The sequence below is a fragment of the Neopsephotus bourkii genome, unplaced genomic scaffold (genome assembly GCF_033783945.1).
Source record: "Neopsephotus bourkii isolate Nb327-2 ecotype Australia unplaced genomic scaffold, CSIRO-AGI_Nbou_v1 NB_1768, whole genome shotgun sequence".
Lineage (NCBI taxonomy): Eukaryota > Metazoa > Chordata > Aves > Psittaciformes > Psittacidae > Neopsephotus > Neopsephotus bourkii.
The window spans coordinates 4,134,692-4,160,967 of record NW_026902242.1 but is presented as its reverse complement, the minus strand read 5'-3'; the positions used below and the strand labels follow the sequence as shown (position 1 = coordinate 4,160,967).

Below are 26,276 nucleotides of genomic sequence, written 5' to 3'. Positions count from 1 at the left end.
TGGAGCATTCACAACTTCCCTGTGCAACCCATTCCAGTGCCTCACCATCCTCACAGCGAAGAGCTTCTGCCTTAGATCTAACCTGAACTTCCCCTGGTTCAGTGTGAACCCATCACCCCTTGTCCTATCACTACAGTCCCTGATGCAGAGTCCCTCTCCAGCATCCTTGTAGCCCGCTTCAGACACTGGAAGCTGCTCTGAGGTCTCCACGCAGCTTCTCTTCTCCAGGCTGAACAGCCCCAGTGTTCTCAGCCTGTCTCCACATGGGAGCTGCTCCAGCCCCTGCTCATCCTTGTGGCCTCGTCTGGACTTGTTCCAACAGCTCCATGTCCTTTTCATGTTGAGGACACCAGCACTGCACACGATACTCCAAGTGGGGTCATTCTGAACCGTACTAAGATTCTGAGCAGGAACAGATTCATCTGCCCCAGCACAGGACTCTAGAGCCATGCTCCAAGATCTAGATGGGCAGAGATGCCTTACATAACTCTAAGTTCCTAAACCACATCTGGAGGCAAATAAATCCCACTCTGTGTGTAACATTTGACTATTCCCACCTCTTAGATATCTAACTTCAATGCTTACAGTCAGGGACCACATTCTTCCCTGTGAGGGTGCTGAGGCGCTGGCACAGGGTGCCCAGAGAAGCTGTGGCTGCCCCATCCCTGGCAGTGTTCAAGGCCAGGTTGGACACAGGGGCTTGAAGCAAACTGCTCTAGTGTGAGGTGTCCCTGCCTGTGGCAGGGGTTGGAACTGGATGAGCTTTAAGGTCCCTTCCAGTGTAAACCAGCCTGGGACTCTATGATTCTATGGTATCAGGACAGTTAAGCTGGATGCTTGTAATTGACTGTGCTAAGACTCCACTGCAAAATAAATGCTTAATTGTGCACTAAAAGCTATGTTCCCAATGAGTGCTGGATTATGAACCAATAGTCATACAGCCAAAACAGTGGTTATGACTGCACAGAAACATCTTCTGAACTGCCATTGAGGAACTAGACAACTGCAGACATAGGCTAGATGTGAAGGAAATGCTTTACTTAACTTGAGACAGACTTTCAAGCCTTGCAGACTGAATGCTCATCACTCACATGTTGTTATAAATACCTCTGTAAACTATTCACACTATGTAGACAAAAATACCTCAGTGCTCAACAACAGATGAATACATTAAGTCCTATGGGAAAATGTAAACACTGTACTCTGCCTCCATCTGCTCTATCCTGGTCATTAAGCCCAAAATCCAGCAGCAGGCACAGAAGCCCACCCACAGACCAGGCACTGAAGTCAAAACCCAAGCACTAACAAAATGCCTACCGAATGAACGATTATGACTTTGTTGTGAAGGGGCTCTTCATCAGGGACTGTAGCAATAGGACAAGAGGTGATGGGTTCAAACTGAAAGACTTCTTGTAACGGGTAAGTTTAGAGGGTTCAGAATATCATTTATGCTTATGGAAATGGCATGTGAGTTGCTGACAGGTGAGCAAGACATTACAGAGTGATGGCAAAAGAGGAGATGCAGTTACATTAGTGCTTTGTGGGGTTACAGTCAAGACTCCTGATGTTCAATTGACAACTGGAACTTTGTGCAATGGGCATTTCAAAGTGTCAGGAGCACTCAGGGAAGGCAGTGAATACCTGGCTTAGTCTTTTGGTGTGGAATTGTGAAATCTGCCTTTTGGCATGTATTTAACATTGAAAATGAGAGCCCGCTCTTCAGAATACAGTCATGCTTAGCCTCCACTCTCTACACCGCAATAATGGGGAGGATAAAAAATGAAATTAGAGTTGATATGTTCTAGAATTCAACTACTTTGAGCCCAACTGCAATCTTGAATGATCTAAACAAAAGGAGTATTTCAGTGATCCTCTTCTGGGTTTCTCAGGCATGCAGACTGTATGGAACAACAAGGGATTTTATAGCTTTTCTGTATAAATAAATCAGCAACTTGGAAGAAATATAACATAGTAATCGAAAAAAAAAGAAAGCATTAATAATTCCAAGCAGTCAAGCAGGGAAGAGACAAAAAATGATGAATGAAAGAACAGATATATGAGATGACACACCCTGACCAATAGATGGGTTATACAGTGACTTACTTACCCCGCACAGCTCCCAATGTGGCAATGAAAAACAGAGCTGTGGCATAAAAATTACAAGGGGGCTCTTTCACTAAAACCTCATCTGCTGAGTTGAATGAAGGGCAAACAAGGTCTTACCTATGTGAAGATTAAACCCACCTTCTTAATAAGAGCCAGGGTAGGTGTTCTTAAACATCAACCGTCCGAGTAACCAAGTGCAATCAGCTGAATGAGATCCCAAGAAATCAATACAATTCTTGCCAGGCCCCTTCGAACTATTACAGAGCCCCAACGCGCTGTGGAGCAGCAGATTACAGGCTGGCTGTAATTGTTCCCTGGAACAACTCAAACACAGGTCCTGGCCCTTAATGAATTCTCTACAGCATGAATAGGTCAGCAAAGTGCAGAAATCTCTGTTCTCAACTTCCACATGCAGAAATGGTGTGCCCAACAGAACTGTTCAGCTACTGGGGGCAGCTGCCCTGTGCCAATGTATGACTAATGGGCAATGAAACAAAGGCATTCTTAGTCTATCTGTTCATAAAAATACCGCTCTGACTGCTGAGGCATCCATGGGGTTGGATCAAAACCACACAGGATTACAGAAAAAAACCTGCAAGGGCTTTTTATAGCAGTACAAATGGGCAAAGACATACTCCTGTTCCTTAAGTATGACCTTAATCTTTAAGCAAAAGAAAAAAGACATTTCAATTGCATATTATTAGCTACTGTTAGCTCCAGTGGCTTATACTGAGTTAGGAGGCTTCCAAGGAACCCTGTTGTGCAGCTGAAATGCTGGAAAGGGCCATAGGCTTGTGCAAATCTGACAGAAAAAGTCTACCAGCCCAGCACATACTCCTGCAACCCAAAATTTCTCCCAGCAGTACTTAAGCTTCCTGCATTCAAGCTTTACAAGTCTTCCCTACTTTTAATTCAAGCTTTAAAAGTCTTCCCCACCTTTAATCTCAGCAACCCAGCACGAAACCTCTATCATTTCTACAAAGAGGCTTTCCTTCCAATCAGGGTAATTTTTCTCTTGCTTTTCCTGAACAATTCCTTTTTTTTCCTCCTATTCAACTCATCAGTCTTGGTGCAGTTCTCACTCTACAGCATCAAATCCCCCTCTCTCAATTGATTGCAAGCGTCAAATATTTGTAGACCACTGAGTTCTTCTGTTTACACACATCATTTAGGCAGGACATACGGACATGTAAGAGTTTGAGCTTCTTTAGCCTCTCTTCATAAATCACTGCTTCTAGATTCCTTGTACTTACTTCCTATCTACACTTAGGGCTGTGCTTAAGGGCCAAATCTGTTCCTAAGAGAATTAAGACAAGCTGTAGCCATTTCTTTTCTCCAAAGTAGCACAAGAACACAAGTCTTGGCAAACAGGCTGAAAATGAATACCCAGTCTGCTGTCTGTGACCAATACCACACACTTCATTTTGTATCTTCCTTGCACAGAGTACTGTGGCCCACAGAGCACCTTGCTATCCAAGGAAACAGCCTGCTTAGATAAGAAGTTTAAAGGGACCAAAGAAGCTAAAAGCTCAAGTCTTTACATGCACATCAGTAATATGTCTGTGACTAGCACCATAAACAAAATGGGAATACATAAATAGAAGTAGGTTTTACTAATAATAGCTACCTGTAGATACAGAAGAGACATTTCTGATTTCATAGATGTTTCTAAGCCATCTGGATGCCTGTAGGATATAGCCTGCAACTCTGTAAGACTACATCTCATATAATATCAAGCTTTTCACCAGTGCTTTAAGAATAAAAAGACAGAAGTACTGCTTAGAAATATACAATATTGTTAATAAATGACTTCTCTCACTAGGAGTAGGTTCTAGAGGAAGAATTCCCTATTAGGTTCTCAGACTAGTAATTACAGCTTGCATTTTGAAAGGTGCAACCTTGCTTTCAGGGATGCAATTTGCATCCAAATCTGCACTTACAAAATCAGGGAGAAGAGTTTTGCACGCATAAATTAATTGCTGGCCACATTTCCTAGTGCTTGAACTGCAGACAATTAGCTATCCATCACTACTGACCAGGGCTTTATTCAGTAAGGACACAAAGAATAAGGCCCTGCAACCAGTACCAATCCCATGGATGCTGCAGTATCTTAAACATCCCCAAACTCCATGAGCTTCACCTGACAAAGAAAAATCTCCTTGGCAGTAAAAGCTGGTACAGAACTGCAGGTTGGAGAGAAAGAGGGTGGAGAGGGAGAGGGAAAGAGACAGACTGATTTGCTCTCAATGAATATGAAAAAGCTGATCTCTGCCATTGAGGAAAACTCTTGCACCAGCAAATGCTGACTGATTGCGATGAGGAATGCTTTATCACCAAGATCCAGACACCCTTTCATATGGTGATTATTATTCCCGTCATGACCCTCTGGTCATCAAGCCACAGTGGCTTTTGTCACAAAACAACTATCCAATAAGGCATAATCTAGGAATAAGCCTGTAGCATAATATCTTCTACTTGCTTATACACACAGTGGGAAGAGACAAATCTTCTTCCTGTGAGTTATTACCTGCTCTAATCCACTTTGGAAAATAGCAGTATTCCCTTAATTTTGTGAAGCATGCAAACATATTTTTCACAAGACACAGCTACCTGAATAGCTCAGCCCAGAGCTGAAAGCAAAGCTAAAAGCTCTCACAGGTAGTAACAAACAGTCTAACTTCACCAGAAATTAACTATTCCCATTAAAACTTGGTAAGGGCATGCACTTGATAAGGCTGAACTGTGTTTAATTACATATTGTTTTCTATAGATCTGAGGTCTGGCCTGATTCCTGATGCTATTCTTGGAGCAACAGCTCTGACAAACAGAGCATATACAAACAGCACCTATCAGCATTAGCTGTTTCAGTCCCTACGCAATAAAACAATGCTGACTTTTTCAGAACGAAGATATTTTACATTAATGCCACTATTGTCCACATTATTATTATTAATTATCCAACCTCAATATTCTGTGGAATGCATTTAACCTCGCATGCATTATTTCTCTGGCTTTTCTAATTCAGCTCCTTGAGCAAGGGGCTACCATAGTAGTTGCAGACAGTGGGCACTGTGTTAAAAGCATCCAGGGAAAAAAGGGTTGGGAGCTCTGGGAGCACATGTGAGAAGCCACGTCTGGCCATGCAGGCCAGCTCCTTCTATGTCTTTTCTGTTCTTATTGCTTATGCAGATAGCTTTACACAGGGGCTGTTTGGAATGGTTTCATCCACCCAGCAAGCCTAACCCTGAGTAACAAATACAACAATACACATACAACTGTAGAGAATGAAAAATTAATGGTGTTCAAGGAGGATGATGCACAGAGACATTCTGTGTGACACTGGGGAGGAAGTGGGGGGTAAGTGCGCATGGTTAATATGAAAAGATGTCAAAAAAAAGATGAAGCATAATAATAGTGCAATTTATCCTTGCTAAACGCACTGCGCTGTGCTATAATTAAATATGAAAACCTAAATTTATCTCTATGTTCGGCTGTCATTAACTTAACAGGGAGTGCACATGTTCTAATCTAATGGCTGATTTTTTTCTCCATGTGCAGCATATTAAAATGTATATTAGCCTCAAGGTGCATAAACACAAAATAATAGACCAAAGGTTTTGGCCTGTGGAGAGAAAAAACCCATGCTCAAAGGCCGTCAAGTAGCTGGTGATGCAGGGGAGACACTCACTTAGCCTCATTAAGCCAAAGCTCTCTTTTGCTTGTCTTTTGTTCTGCATGACAGCAGCCTCTTTGTTGGATAATAATTCATTCCAAGTTCGTTCCCAGCTACCGAAACTGGTGAACTGTGGCCATTTTAATGAGCAGGATTGGTGGTATGCATAAGCTGGGAGCCACGTGGCCCGGGCAATCACAGAGCACCGCAGCCAGCAAAATGAGATACTGTCGAAATCACAAATTTGTCAAGTTGTTTTTGGACAGGGGATTCTAATAAGCACTAAAATATGCATCTTATTACTCTGCATCTGCCAGTCAAAGAGCACCGTAATGAATGCATGCTGCAGGGTATGACCAGGCCCTCTCCCCAAGTAAAACAAACCGCAGAGTACACAAAAAGAATGATGTATTTTTGGCACTGCCTGGATGCGTTGGGTTGGGTTTTTTAAATCCTTTTGCATGAGCAGTTGGATTTTCCTGGCTTCGTGTCCGTTGCCAGCAGCGAACGCGCTAAACCCACCACTGCCAAGGAGTTAACGTGAAGACTTCGTTCCTTAATAGCCACGTTTACTGGCTGTGAATATGGAACTTTAAACTCGGTGCTTGAAGAACGTTTAGCATAGAGTACATATAAAACCCCACAAAGATGAAACTACTTTAAATTGGCTTTAATAATCCCACTTCCTTTTGTTTTATCCATTTCTGCTGCAAATGGCTTCACCGTTAGGGAAAGATCTATTTTCTGTAACAACCTGCAGTTGCTGTGAGGAACAGCACTGGAGATAATCACAACATAAACTTCCATAATAGACTAGTTAGGGGGGAAAAATAATGTTAGGCAGGGCCTTTCTTCTACAGATTGTTCAGGCTCATAATTGCTTTCGGCTTGCAAATGCTGGGAGGTTTCCCTTAGTATCTTAAACCAAGAGGTTTCTTAATACAGGCTTACCCTGAACAGGCTATACCTGGCTGAGAGCTGTATTTCAGCTGCAGGCCTTGGCTAACGGGAAAAGGGATCAAACAGCCCCCAGATATTTGTTTTTCCCCTCTGACTCTTCTTCACAACTAGTCAGGCAAGATGGGAAAACGCATTTCTTCATCAATGCTAATTTGATTATAGCAATCTCTATACTACCATGTGCCCTGTATTTCTGGACATGGCCACAGACACTGCTTTCTTCTGGGTTCTCTATGGAGCGCTGGAAACAAGGGGACAGTTTTTTACCATACTGGACAAATTTACCTTCCTAAACAACAAGGAGCACTTCCAGTAAGATCAAGTGTGAAAACCTCTGCTCAGTGAAGGCAGTCAGAGGTCTTGAAGAATGTGAAGGCAGCCAAAGCTTGGTGCATGCACTGCAGTAGTGTTCCTGCACAGCTGGGAGTTCCCATTTAGTTTATGTCTTTAATAGAAGAGCTAATTTAACATTATGTATGAGATCTTGAAGGTAGAGCAAGGTTTCTTCTCTGCCATACCAAAGGCTATTTAGATTTGACTACAATCAAGTTAGAATTAGGTTTGTACTCTTTGTAAGGAGGAAGGGCAGATTTTAGTCTTACTGGGAAGACCAAGCACTCAGGGAACAAATTAGCTTGCTAAATATAAGGTGATGAGAATTCTCACTGAAGTTCATACATTGCGCATTGGGATCATTCTCTCTCATCAGTCTGCTGGTGTAAGCCACCTTCAATAAATGTGTTTGTATCAGACATGGTTTTCATATTTTCAATACAGCATAATCTTAACAGCTGAGGAGGAGCCGCAATGAAAACAAGTTTGGGCTGCATTTTGGCTTTGGGTTTTGGCTATTTCTGGAAGCAAGATGCTTAAATTCTTATTTTTCTTCTTTTTCTTTTAACCTTTAAATATGATCAAAGAAATGTCAGGTTTTGTAAAACTGGTGCTGAAAGCAAGGTATGAAACATCCATATACATTTATATAGATACCCACACCTACACTACCCTATTTTTAATGCTTAGCTACCTGGCATGTACAGAGGCCACTGCATTAAGTACAAGTTTTATAGCTGCCATTAGGTGGAAGTTTATACAGGAAAACACTATAGTGCTTCTGTGAGCACCAGCGGACACCCGTGCATTCCGGGACATAATCAATTCAGCTCTCTGCAGTAAGATCAGCGAGCAGCTACAAAAGAGTCCTCTAACAGACAAGGTGACACAGGAGAGCAAATGGTACCTCTGGGAAATACAGTACCTATGTAGGTACCCAGTGAGAACAGAGTGATCTTTACCACTCTGGTCATGTATCTTCCTGTGAAACTCAGGAACATTATTTTAAGCCACAGCTTTGTTAATTCTCGATTATAGGGATACTACCTGTGCTCTTCCCTCTTATGCAGCAACCCTAATAACTGTGGGTGATAAGCCCATGCCCTACATCTTAGCTGTCTTTCTGATTGCATCATGCACTTGATCTCAGTCCCAAATTCATGCTGAGGTAAGTGTGCTTTTACAAAAGGTCTTCCTCGAGGGACCCAGTGAGCCGCAGTGTGGTGTCATCATTACCTTGCCAGTCTCCCACTCAGTGGCAAGGTTTGCAAGCTGAGATTATAGCTGAGAGAAGCTGACACGTTTTATTCCATTCATTTCCTGGAAAGGTGATTTAGAGGGGATGTTGATGACAGTTATCTGTGTCAAGGCTTCAAATGTCAGGTCCTACCGCAGAAAAAGAAACCAAAACCAAAACCAAACACAAAACTAAAGCCATCAAAAAAGCAGTGAGGAAGGAAGCCCAAAAGACTGGCTTTGTTCACCTTGGTGAGTCTGACACAGCATATGGGCTAGGACCCTCTTTGGAGCAGTTATGGATAAGGCTACAACCACTGTTTTCCATAGCTCCACCAATTCCATTTGTCCATGGAGTTGGTGGAGCTATGGAAAACAGCATCACCCAGTTGACTGGAAGCCACAACTCATGTTAGCACTTCTAAGTGGGAATCTCACTGCTATTACAGGTCACATCTTAGGCAATGGCAAGTATTGGCTATCAGCAAATATCTACAAGCTGGCTCTGAGGTGATACATTTAGGGTTTATATAACAAAAACTGCATTCTGCAACAGTGAAAAACATAAAAAGAGCACTCAACTTTCCAAATGTTTTCCAGTGCTATGATACTTCTCATCTCTCGCATATGGCCAAGAAGATGGTGGCAGACCCTTTCCATTGGTGCCCAGTGACAGGACGAGGAGCAATGGCCATAAACTAACACACACCAAGTGCCACCTCAACATGGGGAAGATCTTCTTTACATGAGGGTGTCAGAGCCCTGGCACAGGCTGCCCAGGGGGTTGTGGAGTCTCCCTCCCTGGAGCCATCCCAAACCCACCATGGACACATTCCTGTGTGCCCTGCTCTGCGTGGCCCTGCCTTGGAATGGGTTGGACTGGATGATCTCCAGAGGCCCCTTCCAACACTGATGGTCCTGGGATTCTATCTTAAAGACTATAAATTATATGATGAAAGTATTAGTTTCATTAATTCAGAAGCATGAACAGGTACTAATCAACATCATTCTCTTTTCCAGCCAGAAGCTGATGTTTGCTATTACACTGCTTATTAGAGAACACTATTTAGCACACTATTTTTCATATTCTTTCTGTTTAGGGAGGAAATTATTGTGATATATGTAATAACTCACAGTGATAACCATTCACTTCGTCCTTTATCTGGTGACTGCATGGCAAGACAGCTTCAGTTTAACATCATGTGTACCACTGGGAAACAAACATTTACCTTTTAGTTTGGTCATCAAATACTACAAGGTTTCATTACAAAACTCTCCCGTGGCAATGTTCTGCACACAGGATCTGTTTGATGCTGAAAACAGGAAAGAAAATGAATTATCAAAAGAGTAGTGCACTGCTATATGAAAATATGGGGTTTCATTCAATAATGTACTGCGAATCAAAATAGATGTTATTATTATGAACATAGTTGGGAATAGGATTTGTCCCAACTCTGTAATATATTCAAAACTGGGAGAGGCTCAATGTATTTTTATACAACCAGAAGGCAAGTGGTTCTTGACGCTGGTGAAGAGAATCCTCCCTCAGTTCCTTCTCATTGAATTGCCAGTTGCCTGAACCCCTTATCCCTGTGATTCTCCATTAAAATAAACAGGAATTCTATAACAAAATGGAGAGTGATTCCTTTATATTTTTACATTTACTGCACCAAAAATATGACAAATCAGAATTAGCATCTTTGCTTTCCTTTTCTTTGAATGCAAAAGTTCATCAGGATTTTCTGTTTAGCTTCTCACAGGGTTTTACTAAAGAAGCTGTGTTTCATCTCCCAGTAAGACCAGGACAAACTTGGATAGCACCTTCTAAGCTTTTAAAATCATAATGCAAGATGATGGCCCTCACATTTTATTCCACAGATAACATGTATTTTCCCACCCATCACATTTATCAATGAGAACATATACATAACATCAACAGGCTATCTTCTCTTTCCCAACAGTCAGGACATGCTTTTTAGTGACTGTATGTTAGAAAGGGGATCAGAAGTGAGTGTTATGACCTGCTGCCAAGCAATATAGGTATTTGTGTTTGAAACTAGATGAAACTCCAGTACTGAACTAAATTTACCAAGCACAAGTACATGAAATCCAATACTGATAATAATTTATGAAAGTAAGAATACTGATTCCTATAATACTGCAAACCTAGTTTATGATAACATAATTACTTACACTAATAACACTGCTTAAGCACAGTCTTGCTAATTATGATACTATAAATATTAATGATATCAAGCCTTTGTATTTGATTGCCCCTGGTAGGATCGTTTATCATGGCATTTCCTTTTACATGTGTTGTATTATTTTCCTTCCTTTCCCCTTGAATGCTCACTTGTGGACAAACCCATCCTGAGTGTATGCCTAAAATACATCACTAACTTCTCAATGGTGCAGCCTGGTTAACTTTACATGTCATTATTTAGTAGCAACGATCCAATGGCATAAGTCAGCGCTAATGGCAATCAAATATACCACCAGTTATATTCTGTATGCCTTGTTCCTTTTAAATGCCTAACCGAGCCAGCTAGACAAGATTACACAGGGCTTTGTTTTCCATTCTTTTTCATGTGACCTGTTTCAAGTTAAGATTCCTTTGAATTATTAAATGCTTCCTTAAAGCGCCTTTTCACGCTACCTATTTAAAGTTAATTATTGATGTAGTGACAAGTGGAAATGACTAAGAATTAGAATTATTTTTCCCTCATTCAACAGGACATAAGAAACATCTTTGACAAGGGTTGTCTCTTTAGTAAAATACAAAGGTAATCCCAAATAGAACACTGAATGCAGCTTTAAAGAAGAATTACAACAAATATCTGTTATGTGAGTTGGAAATGCTGTGGATGCTTCCACAGGTGTTAAAGGAAGGAAGTTTACATGTAACCCTTTGGGCCTGGTTTAACTGCTTAACATAAGCAGATGAAAATGAAACTGCTTGTATCTTGGTTTATTTCTAAGCAGCGCATTATCCAGAGCTTTAGGAATAGGATTGTCTTTTCTCCTCAAAGGTAATGTTATAATTTTCAGAGCTCCACAGAGAACAACAACAACGCGGGAGTCTCTAATCTCCTGCTAAATCCAGCTCCAGTCATCAGCAACAGTAAGTGGAGATTTGGAGGTGCCTGACACTCCAAATCCTATTCTTTTGTAATTCTTTACTTTTTACAACATTTTCAACAGTGTTCTATCAGAGTTTTGGAAGGATAATCAATAGGCATGATGTATCACTGAAATCAGTCTTCAAAGTGAGCCCCTCTAGTAACCAGAAACAAAAGCCCAGCCTCCCTGCTGTGCAGGTATTTTGCTTAGAGCGGGAGCAGTAGGGCATCAGTAGGAAGCCAGTTACACCTCCCTGCTTCTCAGCATGGATGAGCCCGTGTCCTGGTGGAGGGGTGAGCAGCACGGGCATAGCTGCAACCCACTGCAGCTGGCAAATATCTCCAGAGATTCTTTTGTAGCAGGTAAGTACCACAGCAGACAAGAAAGGCAACCCAGAGGTTAGGGTTTCAGAGAGACCATAGTTTCTGTTCCTATTCCACCAACTTTCCGGGTTTTAATGATCTTTCATTATTTGGCGTCACCATTCCTCACTCTGCCTTGCAGGTGGGTTGGGAGTCAGCACACATGAAGGACAATGAGATGCTCAGGTACAACGACCAAAGGGCCATTCCTGATCCAGTCTTCCCTGGTTTGTGACAAGCTTTCTCAGCTGGTCAGCTCCAGTGCTGGAGAGTTTTCCTGTCTCCTGACTGGAAAACCCAGGTGCTTCTCACACAGTGTTAGCATCAATGTGGATTGAGTTGATCTTCATTAAAACAAGCAGTTCCAGACCTTGTTGCAATACACTTGTCATTTTACATCCTACACTTTCTTTGTGTTTTTAAGGACCTGGTGTTACGAATGAAGGGGAGAGATCATATTTATAGTACAAATGTTATCCCATATCAAGTCCCTTCAATTTGTCTTCTTAAGCTGCCCTCAGATATTTGGTTTACTCAGAAGGCAAAAGACTTGGTGACTACTTGTGACAGCAGAGGTGTTTAACCAAGAAGCAGAAACTGCATACAATGGTTATGAAATTGCATCCAAATCAGTGTCACTATGCAGGAATGGCAATCAAACAACATACCTGTCCCCTCAGATCAGCAATACTAGGTACTGGTTTTCCTTTCTGATGGCGCATGGTTGCAGGGCTCTGTCCATTCCAGTCTTCGAGCTCCTCAATACTCTTCAGGTAAAGCAGAGCCTGCAGTCCAGTGCAGTAGTCATCGATAACAGTGAAATCTTGATTCTGGATTGCACTGCACACCTACAAAATGTCAGTTCATGATCAGCAACATCCTGGCAAAGGAGCATCCGGCATTAGCAAACTCTTTGGATTTACTGATCATCAGAGGAACCTTTCTTCAACTTCACTGGGAAAGAATGACAAGAATTCAGGGTATGAATTGGCTGCTTAGTCCTACGCTGTAATACCACCATTGCAGTTCAGTAAAAGAAGGACTCAATAACACTAGCTATGCCTAGGTCTTCTAATCACAGCCCTTAGACCAGACGTGAAGGCTGTTCAGGAGGTAGCCTGCAAGCCCAGCCCCAAGTGTGTCTTCTGGGGTGCTGATGCTGAGCATGCCAAAGGCAAACCACCCCAGGCCTCTCCCTGCAGACAGTGGTATTCCTCAGCCTGCTGTGTTCAGGATGCACAGACATATCCAGTTAGGTCCCAGTCAAGCAAATCACAGAACCACAGACCTGTTGAGGCTGCAAGGTATCTCTGGACACTGCCTTGGCCAACCTCCCAGCTCACAGAAGGGTCAACTAGAAGAGGCTACCCAAGACTGTGCTGTCAAGGTGTGAGGATCTTCAGGGACTGCACAACCTGGAAACCGGAATCAGTGTTTATCCTCCCTTGCAGCTTTTCCTCCTATTTAAATGGAATTTCCTGAATTCCTGTTTGTGCCCATTGCTTCTTGTCCTTTCACTGCACACTGCCGAGAAGAATTTAGTTACAATGAAAATGTCTCAGCAAGCAACACCCATTAAGCTGACCCGCTAGTATGGGTGAGCATTGCCAGGTACAGGACAGGATGGTCCCCTTCTGCTAATCCCCATTTGCCATGCAGTGGTACTGGGAGTCCAGGCCACTTAGATATCTTAGACAGCAATACAGCTTTATAAACACATCAGACAATGATTCCTGACCTGCAGAGTTTACCATGTAAACACAAAACTACAGGGAGCAGGTAATAACTGGCCATTTATACATGTATAATCTGTATATACATATGTGTATATGTATGTATACATACATGTATAATCTGCATAGATATACACACACATGTATAATCTGTAGATATATGCGTATATATACATAATCTGTGAATATATATGTGTATATATATGTATATATACATGCATAATCTGTATAACTGGCCATTTATAGAGATCCTTCTGGACCACTTTGTGGATTTTAACTCAGATTTAAACCCAGAGAGATGCAAAGTGACAAGTGCATAAAAAATCCCTGACTCTTCTCTGAACACCACCTCATTAGCTAAACTCTAATCATCCATCAGTGACGCGGTGCAGGGTTGGTTGAGTCCCATTCATTGTCAGTCCCTGGAAAGGCTATGAAATTCCAGATGTGTCAGCGTTTGCAGAACTCTGATTCAGCTTTTCTTCTAAAACCTAAAAATAATACTCCTGGTAATACCTACACATACACATGTAATGAACACCACAATGAAATAGCCACCTTTGTTAGAATATGAATATGTGCACGCGCACAGACACATCCACACTCCCTGGACATGAAAACACACTGTGAATCATAACTTTGAGACTTAAAAAACATACAGGGAGATATATATATAATTGTCTTTTCCAATCTCAGGAATGATCATACAATTTGCAATCCTGAAGACAGGTACCCATCACATTGTACAATACCACATCCTATGGCTGTAGAAGGGAAAATAAGGGCAAACTATAAAATAAGCACAAGAACATCTGCTATGCAGTGCATTTACATCACTCAAAATCTGTTTCTCTTGAGAAACAGTGTGTGCATTAATTAGGTCTGTTATAACTTCCACAAACCTCAAGGCTTTGATATTTCCAGAGCAATTATAAAGAACATCCTCACAATAATACAAGTTATTTAAGTGTAAAACTCAACTGTTGCTTATTTAAACCAGGATTTCTCTCTGTTTTCAGTGCAGGGGTAAGGCTTTCATTAGCTATTCTTAAAACTACAAAAAAATGAAGGAAAAGATACAGTTAAAAGCCATGTTATGTCACTTGGAACAAGTTCAGGCACTGTTGTCAAAACCCTGCAATGCTTTGACAGCATGTACACACGAGATCCACTGGAGGATACCTGTAATAACCTTATAAATAAAGAGGTTTTACTGTTTTCCATCTGGTGGTGCAGTGTTATGAACTGCAGTCATATACAAATGATCAGAAGATGATACCACTCTAAAAGCCAGCATTTGCTCCCTGTGAGTCTATGGGCACTGCCTGCCTTCCCTGGAAAGCCAAGGAGTCTCCAGAATGGAAGGGAAAATGCAACTCTTCAAAGAAAAATGTAAATATCAGCACTTAAAATAGCTGTTATCTGAAATGGAGAGGCTCAGAACCAGAACTAGTGCTTTCAGACAATCTTCCTCTCCAGTAGCAGTCTTATGACGATGGTGGTAAATGGTGCGGAGAATAAACCAAAGACATGCCTTTCACTGATTTCACTGTGATAAAAGCAAGCGCTTATGCTTATGGGCCTTTCCTGGAGCAAGAGCTATTCAAACATTAACACCTATGAAACTAACAGAAAGGGTTTTGCCATGGTTTTGGCCAAACATTCCGAGCTTGGGAATTTCTTACATTACACATATCAGATGTGAGGTTAAGGCTTACAATATCTTCCATGAATCAGTGTTGAAGCCTTTGCTGCATTTCAGAAGGTGGTGAACAAAGTCAAGCTAAAAGGTCACCCTGACCCATGAGCCATGATAATTTCTACACCACAGAGAGAGGTTTTCAGCATCATCCCTGGCTGCCTCAGCATCACTAGTTTAAATGACACTGTGCTCTCTTTTCAGCACGAGAGAAGCAGCAGGGCAATAAACCAGGTAAGAATCACACGCATCTGGAAACATTGCAGAAGAACTGACTTGACCCATCTCTACGCATCATTAATATCCCCACTTTACTCCTACTGCCTGGACTGGGAATAGGCATGCTTCCCGTCCCTTGCAAAGCTATACGTCCAGGTCTTGCTCACACTGATTAGAGCAGCAGCATGAAACTGAGCTGCAGCCAGCACTTCCCACTCAGCTCCTTCCCTCGGCATCAGGCTTTTATTAAGCAGTCATTTAATCCCAGACTGGTTTGGGTTGAAGGGACCTTAAAGCTCATCCAGTTCCAGCCCCCTGCCATGGGCAGGAATACCTTCCACTAGAGCAGCTTGCTCCAAGCATGGCAGAGATGGCATCTATTTAAGATCCTTTGATCCCAAATGATCCAAGTGAATCTGTGTAAATTAACTGTAAATCATTCACTGACCCAGGCTTTCACCTGAAACATAGAATCAGAGTAACAACTAGGTTGGAAAAGACCTTTATGACCATCAAGTCCAACCTTTACATTTAGGTAGGAAGTAGCCTTTTCTTCTTTGGAAGGCAAGAGACAGGCCCTGTGAGCAAACTAAGGGACAGGGTGAGGTCCAGACCACAATGAAGCTGTTAGCTGTCCTCCTGTCTGTGTCTGTCTCTAGCTTTGGACCAGGACTTGGGCTATTTTTAACATATATTATTCAAATTGCACTAATATACAAGGAGATCATTTTGCATTAGCTTGGTTTTACTGCTCTGTAGAACTCTTACAATCCCATTTTTAACATCCGACCTCCTCCCCTTTCACCTCAGGGCAAGACTCCAATGATTGCTCCTTATATCCCAAAAGAGACAAGCGGGCCAACATGCTATGTCCGATCAATTATATCATGCTCTCAGTATTCCTGAAATCTAAACCTGTCCACTATGAACTGCAACTGCAGGTTACAATTCTAATCTACACAGACATGTTTGAGATCCTTAAGGACACAATGCCTGCTTTGCTGCTGGTAAATCAAACATACACCAAATGATCTCACTGGGGAATGGGGACGTGAAAACAAATCACAGACTAAGGCTCTAACTAAATCTGTTCTGCAATATGCAATGACGGGAGAGGTATGCAAAGACCCCTGATGATGTCCTGCATGAGAAATGACCCGTTTGCTGTCTTACTGAATAAACACAAATACTGAGTCCAACTTTGTCAAAGGATGCAGAGCCAATACAAATCTTACTTGAACTGGAGTAAGCTGTCAGGAGATTATTATTGTGTAAAAAGGATTCTGCAGGTGACAGGATTTTCATTAATCACTCACTTTGATCTAAAAGTTTTAATTCATGTATTTTGAAGAACAAGATCATTACTGGTGACAGGTATGACCACATCGCTTATAGAACACTGTAAATGCCTTTACAGCAGAATCATTGCACAACAGAGAGATGGCTATTTCTGAAGTCTTTACTGAAGCAAACTGCTCTGTGTCAGACCCTTTAGGCTCTGTCCATACTCTGTTTCTAGGAGCAATGGGAAAGATTGCTCCAGAAAAGTTACCTAGACACTGCATTTTGGTTTTGTTGCCCAAAACTGGATGTGATTCCTGCCCAAACTTTGGCATATCCTGGGGGTCTGTGTGGAAGACCTGTGCTATCTGTGCAGAACATGGACAACGTAGCTAAGGCATTTCCAGCCAGATCATTCACTAAAGCAATTTCTGTTCAATGATGTGTTTGCATTTTCCCACTGGGAGATGTTGCAGAGGAGAAGACATTTTCTTTAACCCTAGAAAGAGGAAACAATGCACCCCCTTTATGCACTGCTCTGCTCTCTTTCTCTTACCCCAGTACCTTCAGTTTTTACATGGTGAAATCCCAGCTGGGCAGGTGATGGTTGGGAAAATGGTGCCAAAAATAGACCTATTCCCCACCTGCATTCCTTCTATTCCATCAATAGCAGAGATTTCAGCAGAGGAGATGAAGATCTAGATATGCTTGTATCACTTCTTTCCTACACTACTTTTAACTAACACTATGTAGTGTGTGTATAATCTCATGTACTGCTAGTTCACCGCAAGAGGCTGGAGCAGGGCAGAGAACCCAGCCTGTTTAATAACATGTTGCCTTGCAATGAGTGTTAAGTATTCTTGGTGTGACTAAATCTGTGGGAACAAGAATGCTGCAGTGTTTGGCAGCAGTCACAGTCCTATTCAGGATCGACTGAAAGCATTACTAAAATCTTTGCCAAGAATGAATCTGTGATAAGGACACAATAGCTTGGAGAAAATGTTAGTTTTTACACCCCTCTGAAATAAACATTTCTCTCTGCAGAACCTGGGTGTAAAACAATTGTCAGTTCTGGAAAACAGAAGGAACAGTACGGAGGCAAATGGGTGGCAACGATACACAGCCTACAAGTTAGAAGATTGATGGGTAGGGATTTGTATACATAAACACAAATCACATCGCTTGACTGCTCTACCATATTAGTTTCCACTTGTTGTAGCTGTACAGCATCAAAGGGACATCACTCATGTCCCCATATATTGCATTTAGTGGTAATGGAAAGGACTACCAAAAAAAAGGAACCCAGAAAAAAAAAAAATCAAAGCAAGAGTTTCTAAGTAGTTTCCTGGCAATTGAGACAGAGGCTCTTTCATCTGTGCTCTAACTGTGGCAGGGCATTGATTTAAACTCCTTCTGAGATCTCAAATGCTTTTATATTCTTAGGTCTTGCTGGCTGCTTTCTTTTCCCCCTTTTTTTCCCCCCTCAAATGATAAAATTCCAGCATTTAGCAGAATGGCATCTTGCTTCCCCAGAAGATGGAGACTTAATTCAGCTCTGGCTCTAAACTGCAGAGGGTCTCTGTAAAAAATAGCTCTCAAAATGCCATCGGATTAGGAATTTGGCCTTTGACTTCATAATTCTAATATTCTTACCATAGCAAGTGGATAAACAACTGTTGTACCTGTGAGTGGTTTTACAATGGATTAACAATTCCACATTTCCATTAATATGGTTGACTTCCTTTGAAATACTTTTGGCTGATATGCCCAAATGGTTAGCAAACGATTTACTGGTTTGATTTTAGATGATAATATATTTCCAATTTTAGCATTATTTACCATCTTTTTCTATTAAAAATCCCTCCTGATAAGCATTGAAGACATAAATCCACCTTCCTGTTAGACAAACATTTATGAATGACTCCAAGCTGGTTTTCTATGTATAGCTGAGGCTGCTGCTTTTCTGATGAGTGCCTATTGATTAAGATTCTGGTGGAAAAAGACTGAAGGTGTAAATGATACAAGGTGCTTCAGGTGGGCTGTTTGTGCCCACCTGGGTATCTATATGAATTCACAGCCTTTATTGTAGTGGACAAGAGCAGAGTTATAAGCTGAGTAAGGCATACATACAGTGTAAAATGTATTCTCAAAAGCAACTAGCAAAAATTGACTCAAGTAAAGGGAGATCTTCCTGGGCCATGCAATCTATATGCTGCAGAGCTCTTGCCTATGGAAACGAAAACGCATGTTTTCCAGCCCCTGTACAATGGTTTAGATGTGCCCAGCTCTACCAAGTGAAAAGCCTTGGCTGGCTGACACAGGACTCATAATAATGCGCTATGGGAATAAGGAGACAAATAAAATACCCTCTGAGAGAGGTTGCTGTGTTTCCAATCTTCAGGATGCCAAGGTCTATGGAAAGACTGCCTGTATAACAATGGTTCCTCCTCCTCATGTCTCTTTGAACACTGACTTACCACGACACTAACTGCGAGCCTAAATTATCCCTTCTAGCAGCAATTGTTACTTTTGTTAGAGGACATCGGGATTAAGAACATGAGGGGATGTGGATTATCGGACACCGTGGTGTGCTCTCTGAAAAAAAAGCAGGATTCTTTGTTTTAAAGCACAAATCTGTAAGGAACAAGAAGCTTCCCAAATATTGATACAGTACAGATGGAATGATTTGATTCATTCACATTAGCTGCTCAAATGACTCTAGAGACACAGGCTAGCAAATGGGATGTTACTTAACAAGGCTTGAGTTACTGGATCGGGATGCAGAGCTGATTTGGATGAAGGACCACAAGTAAGGAAATCAGGATGCAGTAAGCGGGCAGCAAAAAGAGCCACCCAGCATGTGTTGAAGCAGCTGCAGCCTCCTGAGATGAAGATTCCCTAGCACCAAAGTGACTCCTATTGGCACAGAGACCCCAAAGGACCTGATCTGTGCTCCAGAAACCTTGGGCAACAGTGAAGGAGGAGAAAAAAGTCTAGAATCCATTAGCCACTTATCAGATGAGGGTGATGCAAGGGATAAGAGCACTGTAAGGGATCCTTTAGGAATGTTATCCAACGCATTAATTGCTAGCCTACTCAGATGTGTTTTTCCTCCCCTTAAATTCTTCTCTGCCAATTAATGCATCTTTGATGTAAATCGCTCAAAACTGGGTGTTCGGGAGTGGAAAACTGGTCCTTACCAAGGGAGCCTGAATGATGTAATTATGCATCCCGTGTCTTTGAGAGGGGAAATGCAGAAGAAATCGAGAATATGCAGAAGGCTCCCTGAGGTAACTGTGGCTTTTTTTCCCCTGTCAACTACCCCTAGAGGAATGGGTATATTTTCTTATCTCACTAAAGCATTCTGTCTGTTCTTGGAACTACAAAGTGGACCTTTATGCAGTTAGTGGACGCACACACTGACAGAAGTGCTGATCGCGATCATCTTCCCTAAGAAAACAATATGATTCCATGTGCCTTGAGCATTGAGAAGAGGGGAAAACAGCCTCATAAGCAGCCACCTATAGTAAATTGTATCACTGTGCTGTAGATCTACAAAATGAAAGGTATCTTTGAAAGCAGATGAACTAACTCCCTCATGTAAACAGCCAAACACATACAGAACCTCTACAACTATCTCTAAATATATATTGAATATAATTTCATATTCCATTTATTAACACCCAAAAGTCTTTCCTCCCTCTTTATTCTAAGTACTGTTGTGGAAATCCTCCAGCTCTCCCAGCAGTTCTACAGATGCTGCTACAGCATCAGAAGCAGTGCCAAACAGATGTAGATTTAATTCACTCATTTCCATGGGCTGCATCCTTCAGCTCCTCCAAAGGTATTTCTAAAGCAGGTATCAGCTAAGCTGCTCAGATCTGGTGGTTTGATGTTAGAAGTCATCAAGTGACATAACACAGTCAGAAATCAGCAGTGGTTTAAAGACTGGGTTTTCTAAGAGCTAACCAACAGCAACACCATCCGCTAGGGATAGGGCCTGGAGCACAAGTGTGATGGGGAATGGCTGAGGGACCTGGGGGGTTCAGTCTGGAGGAGAGAAGGCTCAGGGGGGACCTGATCGCTCCCTACAACTGCCTGACAGGAGGATGGAGCCAGGAGGGGCTGGGCTCTTCTCCCAGGGAACAAGGGATGGGACAAGAAGAAACGGCCTCAAGCTGCACCAGGGAAGGTTTGGATGGAGCTGAGGAACAATTCCTTCCCCAGAGGGTGCTCAGGCATTGGAACAGGCTGCCCAGGGCAGGGCTGGAGTCACCGTCCCTGCAAGTGTTCACACACCGTGGAGACGAGGCCTCAGTGCCATGGGTTAGGGGTGGCCTTGGCAGTGCTGGGGTAAGCGTTGGAGTCCATGAGCTGAAAGGGCTTTTCCAACCTGGTTGATTCCATGATTCTCAGGTCCATTGTTCCATTTTTTATTTGAACATGTCTGGTTTGCAATTGGAGTTAATTGGAATGAAAAGGTCAAAACTAAAATACGTTGCAGGAAGACTGAAACAAAGATCACTGCCACCAAAACAGGTTTTTTTCTTTAAATGTGTTAATTCCACACATTTTGAGAGTTTTGATTATCAGTTTAAACTGGAAAACACTTTGACCTTTGTGACAGAGTAACTATTTCCTTATTAGTGGTAATACTCAGGTTCATTAACACACCCCTGGATCCAGCATTCCTCAACCCAGGCCACTGGACCAGATGCTTCTGCATTGGCCTTGAACTCACATCTATTCCGATCAAATGAAATTGGTCAAAGAAAAACCCTCTCCCCATAAAAGTTTCCAACAAACCCTAATGAGAACCATGCACTGAGGGACACCCTCCTGCGACCACAAGTTTGAAAGCTACAAACCTCTCACAATCAAACAGAAAAGCAATTTTTCCATTGCAGAAACCCAGCTCAGCCCTGCAGTGATTAACACCTCATCCCTGGGAGCCTTTCCCTCTAGTACTCACACTGTATTTCAGCTAAAATTGCTTCCATCCTTTATCAACTTGCCTGTCCAAATCTGTGCAGCAGCTGCTGTGTCCATTGAAGAACGAGATGCACGCAAAGAAATCAGTTTTGACCCACTGAGTCTTTCATACCTGAGGTAAAAAACCCACTTCCACATTTCCTTAGGGATTGTTTTACCTAGCTCTGTTCAAACAATAAACAGCAGCAAGGAAAGCAGCTACGTAACTGATACTGAGGGCAGTTATACCCTTACCTAACGTACTGCAAGCGTCAGATGAAATGGTTTCTGTTTCTTTCATTCAAATTGCATGGATAAAAGGACCTCTCCATAGCCAGATCAAGTTGTGTTTTCAGGGGGGCTTGTGTTGTAGCAGGAAAAAGCCTCCAGAAAAGCTCATATTCCCAAATTGCTCCATCCTTCATGGGCTCAATCCTTCCCTGAGCACAGCCTCCTCCACAGCTTGTTCTCCCTTTCTTCATTCCACTGCCAGCTATGGCTTTCGACTGGAAGATCAACAGAGCTGCTTCCATATGGAAAACTCAGGATGTCCTCTGCAGCTATAATACATCTGATTTAAGACAAAACACAGGGAATTCCCTAAGTAATTACTGGAGGTGGCAGGAACAAAGAAAAGCATTTTCCTTCCATTGAAACTTTCAGTGTTCAAGAAGGAGCTGGGTGCATTTTCAGGTTCAATTTCTAGTCATCACCACACTGAGACGTAAGGGGAACTTGATCTACAACAGAGCTAGCTTTGTGTTTGAAAGCAATCTGAGCAAAACAACTTGCCCACAATCCCTTCAACACTTCCCTGAGCCTCTTTCAAAGAGTCATCATCTCCGTGTTGCTTTTCCTTTGTGAACTTTTAAACCAAACTCAATGTCAATTCATACCCGGTGGTTTTATCTATGGGGGGACAGATCTCTGCTTGTTCACACAAGACAGTGGCCATTAGAATCCACATCAGCAGTGGAAAGACAAGCAATACGGTGGATCCTTGGGAGACATGGAGAGTGCATGCTGCCAAACTGCTTATTGTTCACATCTCCTCAACCCTTCAAGGACCTGGCTCACCAGATCCAGGGGAACAGGGAAACACCTGGGCAGAATCAGGGAATTGTTTGGGTTGGAAAGGACCTAAGATCATCCAGTTCCAACCCCCTGTCATGATCAGGGACACCTCACACTGAAAGAGAAGCAGGCTCAGTGTTCCCAGGTATAAGAGCAGAGAACAAATCCTTTGCTGGGAATGACTGGTATAGGAAAGCATTGGAGCTGATGCTCAATTGAGACCTAATTGTTAGTAAATAATGATTACCATTCAATGATACTTAAACCTACTTTGCATGAGAATCCGCTGTAAGAATGACAAATAGCAACTGTTAGGGAATGAGCTTGAATTCATTCTTATAAAATCATGAACTAACAATCCTATCAACGCAGACTTCATTTACCAGCTGGTGAAATAAGCAGAAATAAAGGTAAGCTAATAGATAACCCCCCTACATACAAAACTACTGGAAAACTGCACAAAGTAGAACGCATTATTAGCTTAGAGTTCAGTCTGTAACTTTACAGTATGCTGATTTGAATAGTGCAACTTTCCATTAAAAGTCACGACAAAACTAAAATCAATAATAATGAAAACCTGCTCAAATTTAGTATTTTTTGCCAACTTTATTAAGAAAAAGGAATCTAGATTTTGTTCGACAAATTCTGATTTCCATCAAAAAGAATTCTTACAGCAAACCCTCACTATCCATTAGCGATTTCCAACCCAAGCATCTGTAACGGAGCAAGCGTGGCAGTCCTCTAATGACTTTTTGTTCTTAGCAAAGAGTTCCTGTCATTAGCACCGAGCCAAGAAGAAAGCAGCAAATACTGAAATGTTTATCAGAAACGATCACTTGAGCACGTCTGCCCCGACTTCTCTTGCTCTCATGTTGGGTTTCCTTTTGATTTTATGGTGACATGTTCAAACAGCGCTTTGTTCCCTCTTTTGTTTCTGCATGCCCTGTAAATCCCAGCTCTGCAGAGAAGGGCCGCTCCATCCTGCGCCGCAGCCATTGAAGGCATTTTCAAGCGCACAGCTCTGTGAGCACCGGAATTAATGATAACTGGCTTCCAGCAGCTCTGTGTCTCCTGGTTGGGTTCTCTGACATCTAATAAGGTGTGACTGCCAATTAAAGCCTTTCCTGTGGCTGCCATGGTCCTAACAGCACTGTCCCATGTGGATTCTCAGAGGTCTAATAAAGGTGAGCTCATAGCGTGCTCACACTTGTAGTGAAGGAATGCAGGAAAGTGCTCTCCTCTGCCTTTTATGCTTTCTCAAAACTTGTTATAGCAAATTACTTCCTATCTTCCAGCAAATTCCAGTGAAAATGGCCACTAAGGTCAAATGAGACTGAGGATACTCAAAAGGACTTACAAACATATACTGAGCTTCTTCAGGAATATGGGCTAAAACCTGCTCTTTCTACATGAGACTACATATATCTCAAGAAAAGGACTTGCATCAGAAAAGTGGGTTTTGCCTTAAAATTGTTGGTGGATGTAAAGTGCCATTCCTTGAATCTCATCTTGTATCATTCTGGTGGCCTGACACCATCCAGCAATCTGTCCTTCAACTCATCAATTTAATGGGTGAGAGAAGAAAGAGCCCAATCTTAACCTCTCTGCGTCATGGACAGGTTTGTACAGAAGGGTTGCATTCTTCTATCCCTTGAGCCACAGAAGCTTCACAGTGTCCAGCTGGTGCTGAGTATTGTCTGAAGCTTATCTACCCATGGAGCACGCTCTGACTGGCACAAAGCAAAGCCTTCAGCCTCTTTCCCCTCCATGTGCTGGTGTAAGGATGGGCTGGGGGCAGAAGAAGGGTGGGCTGTAGTGACTGAGCCCACTCAGAGTCACTGCTACTCACTGCAAGACATAATAGTTTTTTCCAAGTGTTATCATAGAATCGACCAGGTTGGAAAAGACCTTTAAGATCATCCAGTCCAACCTTTAACGCAGCACTGCCAAAGACATCACTACTCAGTATAAACTTAACCTGGAATTGTAAACCACAAGGTTGGCTCCATCACTGCTGTGCTCTGCACACACACGATTTCAATCTCTTTTAATTTTTCACTCTTCATACCATTCAACAGCATAAACAGTAATTCCTGAATGAGAATTCTTTTGGTATCATCGGGTCCTCACTTAAGTATCTGTGTCTTCACTGACTTGGACAGACACTGAGATGGTCCTAGAAGAACACTAAGTGCTCTTCAGCTCTCTAGACTGCAGTTCTGTAGACATAAAAAACCATAGAGAAACTGCATCTGTCTGCAAATAATTAATAAATCAGGTCATAAAGAAATTTATTATTAATTAATGAATCAATAATAAATGAAAAATTAAACAGGGAAAATATGATAAACGATCCCAGAATACACTTCATGGGATTTTGGGGGGTTGGGATGGGGTGTTGAGATTACGGTGGAGAAAATGGGAACATCTAAACATTAAGATGTGATATAATGCTTGTAAAACTGTACTCTTCTTTCCCCCTGTCATTTCACAGTGATGATATTTTCAGAGCCTTGCATTTACATCCTGATACCCAGGGCATCCTATACCATGTAGAAAGGTTCCTCACAGGGTTTTACACTGCCACACAAAGGGACATCCTGCTGTTAAAAAAATTCCCCAGCTAAATGGTTCAGTAAAAAGCCTGCTGCAGGAAAAATACTCATCAAACTGTCCCAAATCCCTTGAGACTCTGGCTCCAAAGAGGTACCAACAAGAACACTCCTTGAAAACATTACACAAAACACAAGTAGTCTCATAAAAACAACCACGTTCTGTAGTGGAGAGATTTTATCTCGCAGAGAGAAAAAATTCATCACAATTGCCTTCATATCATGGACTGTCATACTTCCCGAATGGTTTTGTTCTCTCGCAGATCCCTGAGGATCTCATACACAACTGGTGTGGGGCAGGAGAGAAGAGCACAGGGCAGATCCAGCACCCTGCCAGCTCTGTATCTGTGAGGGGGTATATTCCCACATTATCCCTTTGCCTGAGAGATGAGGAGGGTCATGGTGCAAGGTCCAGAGGCTAAATATAACACGGTGAAGACAACAGGGCTGAAAGGTACATCCTATACTGGCAAATATCCTGGGCTGCATCAAAAGGAGTGTGAGTAGCAGGCCAAGGGAGGTGATTCTGCCCCTCCGTGACCCTGCCCTACTGTGCTCTTGTGATACCCCACTTGCAGCACTGTGTGCAGTGCTGGTGTCCTCAACATCAGAAGGACATGGAGCTGCTGGAGGAAGTCCAGAGGAGGCCATGAGGATGAGCAGGGGCTGGAGCAGCTCCTGTATGAAGACAGGCTGAGAACATTGGGGCTGTTCAGCCTGGAGGACAGAATCTGATGGAGACCTCAGAGGAGCTTCCAGTGTCTGAAGGGGGCTACAAGGATGATGGGAGGGGACGCTTCATCAGGGACTGTAGCAATAGGACAAGGGGTGATGGGTTCACACTGAAACAGGGAAAGTTCAGGTTAGATCTAAGGCAGAAGCTCTTCCCTGTGAGGG

At 42.4% G+C, this 26,276-nt stretch overlaps 1 protein-coding gene across 2 annotated transcripts in view; it reads right to left on the bottom strand.

Moving 5' to 3' along the window:
- Nucleotides 1–26,276, bottom strand: part of DPYD (dihydropyrimidine dehydrogenase) — a 361,213-nt gene that overhangs the window by 31,593 nt on the left and 303,344 nt on the right. Inside the window, exon 20 of one of the 2 annotated variants that reach the window (XM_061379095.1) lies at nucleotides 12,459–12,638. The exons of the other annotated variant lie outside the window; for it this stretch is intronic. Within the exon in view, the coding sequence (XP_061235079.1) occupies nucleotides 12,459–12,638 (180 nt within the window). The remainder of the gene's footprint in view (nucleotides 1–12,458; nucleotides 12,639–26,276) is intronic. 2 annotated transcript variants of the gene reach the window in all.